This window comes from Tachysurus vachellii, chromosome 19 (genome assembly GCF_030014155.1).
Source record: "Tachysurus vachellii isolate PV-2020 chromosome 19, HZAU_Pvac_v1, whole genome shotgun sequence".
NCBI classification, from domain to species: Eukaryota; Metazoa; Chordata; class Actinopteri; order Siluriformes; family Bagridae; genus Tachysurus; species Tachysurus vachellii.
The window spans coordinates 3040001-3047700 of record NC_083478.1 but is presented as its reverse complement, the minus strand read 5'-3'; the positions used below and the strand labels follow the sequence as shown (position 1 = coordinate 3047700).

At 43.8% G+C, this 7700-nt stretch overlaps 1 protein-coding gene across 1 annotated transcript in view; it reads right to left on the bottom strand.

Moving 5' to 3' along the window:
• Positions 1–7700, bottom strand: part of LOC132862700 (leucine-rich repeat-containing G-protein coupled receptor 6) — an 81092-nt gene continuing 73392 nt past the window's right edge. The window contains exons 14-18 of the mRNA XM_060894881.1: positions 7054–7125; positions 6066–6191; positions 4868–5016; positions 3839–3919; positions 1–3582 (exon numbers count right to left, since the gene is read on the bottom strand). Of these exons, the coding sequence (XP_060750864.1) occupies positions 2438–3582; positions 3839–3919; positions 4868–5016; positions 6066–6191; positions 7054–7125 (1573 nt within the window). The 3' untranslated portion in view covers positions 1–2437. The remainder of the gene's footprint in view (positions 3583–3838; positions 3920–4867; positions 5017–6065; positions 6192–7053; positions 7126–7700) is intronic.

Below are 7700 nucleotides of genomic sequence, written 5' to 3'. Positions count from 1 at the left end.
TTGGAATCGTGTGACGTTTTGTTGGAATCGCAGAATTGTGTGACATTTTGTCGAAATTGTGGGACATTTTGTTGGAATCGTGGGATTGTGTGACGTTGTGTCAGAATTACCTGATTTTTTGTTGGAATCGTGTGACGTTTTGTTGGAATCGCTGAATTGTGTGACGTTTTGTCAGTGATGTTTGATGTTTGATGTTCTGTTGCAGTTCTGAGACATAAAGTCACTATAGTTAGATTGAAAGTCAAGATCGTGCGACGTTTTGTCGGATTTGTGTGGATTTGTTTTTTTTGTCACAAGGGCAAGATGTAATGTCACAATGGAGAGAAAATGTTGAAATTGTGAGATGAAATTTTTAAGGTTTAAGGTGTGACGTTTTTCTCAGATTTTCCTGATGTTTTGATGGAATCCTGTGACGCTTTGTCGGACTCGCAGAATCGTGTGACGTTTCAGAATCACCTGATTTTTTTGTTGGAATCGTGTGACATTTTGTTGCAAGCGCAGAATTGTGTGACGTTTTGTCAGAATCACCTGATTTTATTTTGTTGAATCGTGTGACGTTTTGTTGGAATCGCAGAATTGTGTGACGTTTTGTCGAAATTGTGTGACGTTTTGTTGGAATCGCAGAATTGTGTGATGTTTTGTCAGAATCACGTGATTTTATTTTGTTGAATCGTGTGACGTTTTGTTGGAATCGCAGAATTGTGTGACGTTTTGTCGAAATTGTGTGACGTTTTGTTGGAATCACAGAATTGTGTGACGTTTTGTCGAAATTGTGGGACTTTTTGTCAGAATCACCTGATTTTTTGTTGGAATCGTGTGACGTTTTGTTGGAATCGCAGAATTGTGTGACGTTTTGTCGAAATTGTGGGACATTTTGTTGGAATCGTGGGATTGTGTGACGTTGTGTCAGAATCACCTGATTTTTTGTTGGAATCGTGTGACGTTTTGTTGGAATCGCTGAATTGTGTGACGTTTTGTCAGAATCACGTGATTTTATTTTGTTGAATCGTGTGACGTTTTGTTGGAATCGCAGAATTGTGTGACGTTTTGTCGAAATTGTGTGACGTTTTGTTGGAATCGCAGAATTGTGTGACGTTTTGTCAGAATCAAATGATTTTTTGTTCGAATCGTGTGACGTTTTGTTGGAATCGCAGAATTGTGTGACGTTTTGTCGAAATTGTGGGACATTTTGTTGGAATCGTGGGATTGTGTGACGTGTCAGAATCACGTGATTTTATTTTGTTGAATCGTGTGACGTTTTGTTGGAATCGCAGAATTGTGTGACGTTTTGTCAAAATTGTGTGACGTTTTGTTGGAATCGCAGAATTGTGTGACGTTTTGTCAAAATTGTGTGACGTTTTGTTGGAATCGCAGAATTGTGTGACGTTTTGTCGAAATTGTGGGACATTTTGTTGGAATCGTGGGATTGTGTGACGTGTCAGAATCACGTGATTTTATTTTGTTGAATCGTGTGACGTTTTGTTGGAATCGCAGAATTGTGTGACGTTTTGTCAAAATTGTGTGACGTTTTGTTGGAATCGCAGAATTGTGTGACGTTTTGTCAAAATTGTGTGACGTTTTGTTGGAATTGCAGAATTGTGTGACGTTTTGTCAAAATTGTGTGACGTTTTGTTGGAATCGCAGAATTGTGTGACGTTTTGTCAGAATCAAATGATTTTTTTTGTTGAATCGTGTGACGTTTTGTTGGAATCACAGAATGGTATGACGTTTTGTCGAAATTGTGGGACGTTTGGAATCGCAGAATCGTGTGACAGTTTGTCAGAATCGCATGACGTTATGTCACAATGGTGTAATGATTTGTTGCACTGGTGAGACATAAAGTCAAGACTGAATGTTATGTTACAACGAGATAAAAAGTCGCATGTTGCCTGATGTGAATTTTGTGATGTCGCAACAGCAAGATATAAAGTGGTGATTGTAAATATGATCTGTACTATTTTGTTGTGTCATATTATGATATGTTGCTGCCATTGATGGATTAATCTGAGAAACATGTCGTTGTTATAAATCGGAGTTCAATGTGGTGTAAACAAGCTTCAGTAGTGCAGAAGGGTTTTTGCTCATTTGCGCTGCAGTTGATGATGATGGATGAGTAAGTAGTTAAGAAGTAACACAAATGTCTAGCTGACAGTTTAGCCAAACATCAGACAGGAAACACATCTCAGCTGAACCTTTAGATCTGAGGGAACTTTCAGATGACATTCTATGACATTGTGTGCATTTCGTTTTCGACCGAACTGTCATTGTAAGGTAAGATTTGAAATCTCACTCCTGCCTCTCAGAGAAACCTGTTGGGTCCAAAAGTTTGAGTCCATATTTCTTTACTCTGTTATCAACCAATAATAATTTTGTCCATGAGAAACGTCTTTCTCCTAAATGGAAGGGTTCTGATATCCGGGCAAAGTCCAAATAGAATTTACGAATGGCATGCGGGATGTGAAGACTGATAAACTGCAGAGACGAGAGAGCTTCCTCTCTGATTGTCCTTCTTTTTGCTCCAGATGTTCTCCTCCTTTTTGTCATTTTCTTTATTCATCGTCTGAAGCTGGCATGGCACAAGTGGCACCGAGGTGTCGAGCGTGGCATCTGACTCAGAGCAGTACGGCACCAGTGCCTGGGTGGAGTCGCACGAGCTCTTCTCCATCTCCACGGAGACGAAGGAGTCGAGAACGCGGTCCTGCACCAGGCGAGCTCGGTTCAGAAAGAGCTTTGCGTCCTCGCGGAAGTGCGGGTTGAAGAGGAGGTAAAGCAACGGGTTGACGCATGCCGGCAGTGGGAGAAGCAGCAGCAGGACGGATTTGATCACGTCTTCGCTGACGGGGATGAGGGAAAGCAAGGAGGCGAAAGTGAGGAAGGCGACGGGGCAATAAAGCAGGCAGTTGGTGAAAATGAGCCAGGCCACGTGCTTGATCATGGCACAGTCCCACACGCTGTCGAAGTTCCCCTTCATCAGATCCCAGTAGAGCTTAATATAAGTGCTTGTGATGAGCAGGAAGCAGAGAGAGTTCATCATAATCAGTGCTACCATAAAGCCCAGTGTGGTGGGTGGGGCATCTGGGAGCGGGGACGGGATACAAAGGGGTGTGGTTCCAAATTTGCCCACCCCCAACAGCGGCAGGCTTGCAGAAATCAGCGAAAGTGTGACGCAGACTGTAGCAGCGCATCGGACGCTGCCGTGAGACGGAGACTTCCCAAATGAGACGGAAACACTGCACTGAACCGCCGCAAGCACCAGGAACAGGATGGAAGATTCAGATGCTGCTACGGAGATGAACCCTGTCACTCGGCAACCGGCGCCGGATTCCCAGCGGGCACCGTACGAAGCGAACTGGCCGAAGGTCAGAGCGTCGATGAGCGCCAACACGCAAACGCAGAGCCCAGTGAGTAGGTTCGCAGCGCCGATGGACCCGATGATGAACTTGACGGGAGAGAGGTAGCTGGGCGATGCGAAGACTGAGAGCACGAGGAGAACATTGGCCAGGAGAGAGACGAGAGAAATGAGCCACATCCCTAAACGAACCAGCCAGCTGTCGAACAGAGCATCACATGGCTTAAACGGACCTGCAGGACAGGGAGAGTAACAACAATAATGAATACAGCTAAGGTTATGAACACCACAACAAAAAAGAGCTAGTCTCTGTTTGTCCACGAGGGGGCAACAGAGAGCAATAATATCAGAACAATAAACTATGGTTGGTGAACAGTAGCACAAGATAAAAACTACACGTTTTAATCCCAGAATTTTTCTTTAATTCCATTTTTTTTAATCTTTCACAGTAAATAACAGCAATAATTCATTGATTAAATTTGTAATCACCTGGGACAGGAGTGCACTGGACACTCGTCTGGAGTTTGGACTCTTCTATGGCCGCCTGGAATTCCTCCAGATCGGGATCGTCTGCAAAACAAATCATCTTGAAATATTCCACCCAGTCCTAACTTTCATCTAACCCCAGTGCCTTTTAATCCGACCTGCCTGAAAGGCGTCTGATCTGCACCGATATCTCACCACTTTCAGCCCTCCTGATAACAGATTGATGGTCCTGTAAATCTAACACACAATGCGAAAAGTCTCTGGCTAATCAGGCTTTGTTTTGCTTCTCTTTCACAGAGATGAACAGAGCTTTCAGATCTTCCCTCGTCAATCATCCGCAGTGTAATTATGGCACGGCTTTAAAGCCGCTGCGCTGTGCTGAGCTGAGCTCGCTGACAGAGGAATGCAGAGAGAAACACTTTGCTGTGGTTACTGTACGGCACCGACATGTTTTTATCACTCTAATTAAAAACGAGCAGACACGCAGGTGAAAACACACGTCTATAATCGAGCTGTGCTTTTATTATACGATTATTTATTTTTTTGAATTAATCCTGGGGGGAGGGGGGCACGGTGGCTTAGTGGTTAGCACGTTCGCCTCACACCTCCAGGGTTGGGGGTTCGATTCCCGCCTCCGCCTTGTGTGTGCGGAGTTTGCATGTTCTCCCCGTGCCTCGGGGCTTTCCTCCGGGTACTCTGGTTTCCTCCCCCGGTCCAAAGACATGCATGGTAGGTTGATTGGCATCTCTGGAAAATGGTCTGTAGTGTGTGATTGCGTGAGTGAATGAGAGTGTGTGTGTGCCCTATGATGGGTTGGCACTCCGTCCAGGGTGTATCCTGCCTTGATGCCCGATGACGCCTGAGATAGGCACAGGCTCCCCGTGACCCGAGGTAGTTCGGATAAGTGGTAGGAAATGAATGAATGAGAATCCTGGGGGGATTTTAATGGAAAAGCAGAAAGTAGAAGAAGACAGTCCTGGTCAACATGATATGCACAGGAGAGTTAGACAGTAAAAATCCTAATGATCTTACAGTCAGAGTGAATGGGGACGAGGCTGAGAGCTCTTTTCTGAAGCTCCTCCTCCTCTGTAGCCGGCGTTTCCTCCCACTGAGCAGCGGATCTGTATCCATTACACGCTCCAAACACACAGCACTGATAGGCATACGGCATCTCCATTACCCTGAGGAGAGGAAAATTAACATTAGGTTGAACTGTTGGCTAAAGGTTCCTCATATACACACACACACACACACACACACACACACACAGGTCCATGGATGACAACTTTTGAAGACTGTAAAATACCATCTCTCATTTTTTTCCCTCCTCGTCAGACAAATATACTGTATGATGTAAATATATGATAAAATATGCATTACATTACCTGGCTAACTCATTGCTGCTTTAATGAAGAACTCAGTGTGGGCTTTTTTTTTTTAATTTGTTTGTTTTTAGCTAAAGTTTTTATTTTATTATATTTTTTCCAGTATTTTGTAGCTACTGTAGGTTGAAATTGAAACGATTGCGATGAGTTTTCACTTCCACGTTTAGTCGAAAGCAGAAGTCAGGATTATTCAGACCTTTCAGTGATCATCGGATGTTTGTGAATAATTTCAAACATGACAGATTTGTCCTAATTTTGTTGCTTTAATTTAAAAAAGTAGTACAACGATGTGGGGGGCACGGTGGCTTAGTGGTTAGCACGTTCGCCTCACACCTCCAGGGTCGGGGTTCGATTCCCGCCTCCACCTTGTGTGTGTGTGGAGTTTGCATGTTCTCCCCGTGCCTCGGGGTTTCCTCCGGGTACTCCGGTTTCCTCCCCTGGTCCAAAGACATGCATGGTAGGTTGATTGGCATCTCTGGAAAATTGTCCCTAGTGTGTGATTACGTGAGTGAATGAGAGTGTGTGTGTGCCCTGCGATGGGTTGGCACTCCGTCCAGGGTGTATCCTGCCTTGATGCCCAATGACGCCTGAGATAGGCACAGGCTCCCCGTCACCCGAGGTAGTTCGGATAAGCGGTAGAAGATGAATGAATGAATGAGTACAACGATGCATCATTTGACACGTGAGTGTTTTAGGAGTCGTAGCATGTTACATAACAAAAAAAAGTCAACATCAGAATCTTAAACATCTCGACATATATAATGTATATAAACAATAAAAGCCGGTGTCTTTCTCGTCTGGGACACTGAACATCTCCCAGACAGGAATAGAGGATTCTGGGATACCTGATGTTGGGAAGCTCTTCCTCTCTAAAGGAATGAGACAGGTGAGTGTTTCCTCTCAGTTTGAGGTGAGTGAGGCTGCTCAAGCCAGACAGTGGGACTCGGGATAACCGGTTATCACTCAGATCACTGCAGAGGGAGGGAGAGAAACAGAGAGGGAGAGAAAGGGAGAGGGAGAGAAAGGGTAGAGGGAAAGAAAGAGAGAGGGGGAGAGGGAGAGAAAGGGAGAGGGAGAGAAAGGGTAGAGGGAAAGAAAGAGAGAGGGAGAGAAAGAGAGAGGGAGAGGGAGAGAAAGAGAGAGGGAGAGAAAGGGAGGAAGAGAACGAGAGGGGGAGAGAAAGGGAGAGGGAGAGAAAGAGAGAGGGAGAGAAAGGGAGGGAGAGAAAGGGAGGAAGAGAAAGAGAGGGGAGAGAAAGGGAGAGGGACAGAAAGAGAGAGGGAGAGAAAGGGAGAGGGAGAGAGGGAGAGAAAGGGAGAGGGACAGAAAGAGAAGAAGAGAACGAGAGGGGGAGAGAAAGGGAGAGGGAGAGAAAGAGAGAGGGAGAGAAAGGGATGGAGAGAAATTGAGGAAGAGAAGGAGAGGGGGAGATAAAGAGAGAGTAGTACAACAGAGAGAGGGAAAGAGGGCATGAGGGAGAGAAAGAGAGAGTGAGGGAGAGAAATAAATAGTTGGGGGGACAGGGAAGGAGAGAATGAGATCATGTGAGGGAGAAAAAGACAGAATAAGGGAGAGAGAGTGAATGAGGGAGAGAGAGTGACAATGAGGGAGGAAAAGAGAAAGTGAGGGAGCAGGAGAGAAAGAGAGAATAATAAACACTCAGTTGTATTGTTTTATATCAAATTATTGCTTTATACATTGATCCATGTGTCATATGATATCCTGTGGAAGCTCTTTCCCTAGTTCATGTGTATGTATGTCATGAAAAACGCCGCCACAACAACAAGTGTGTGTGTGTGTGTGTGTGTGTGTGTGTGTGTATACAGTACTCACAGTTTGAGCAGAGAGTGGAGAGAGGTGAAGGCATCAGGGTGGATCATCTCAATCTGATTCCAACTCAGATCTCTGTGTATCAAAGCAAATAATTTATTGCAAACAAAATATTCACTTAGAGAGTTAATCTAGATTAATTAATTTATTGAGATTAATTTATTATTAATTTCAGAATTAATAACAGAATTTCACCAGTAATTTTAAACTCATTTCTTACTTTTCTACTACAAAATCCAAAACTACTCATTAATTTATACGAGTCTTTTAGAAATGTCATTAAATTATTCTTCTATCAGCGATAATGTTTCTTTTATCCCTCCATCATTTTCAGCTCAGTCCACGTTCACAAAAAGTGCAATTTGCGGTGGAGCCACTAGGGGACAGTGCTGCTCAACTCAATACATCATTATATTCGGTTTCCTCAGCAAAGCTTGATTGGAAAACGTTTATTTTTGTAATTTATTTATTTACAAATCAATTTTGTCTTCATCTGAGTGATACATTCTTTGCAAATCACAAAGAGGCTTCATTTTTGAAGCTTTGTGATTGACTTTTATACCCAGCTTTTAAGGTAATTGACATCAATAGATTAAAGCTACATATCGTCGCTGTCAGGCGGAATCCTCGTATCTCCAAAACCGTTATTT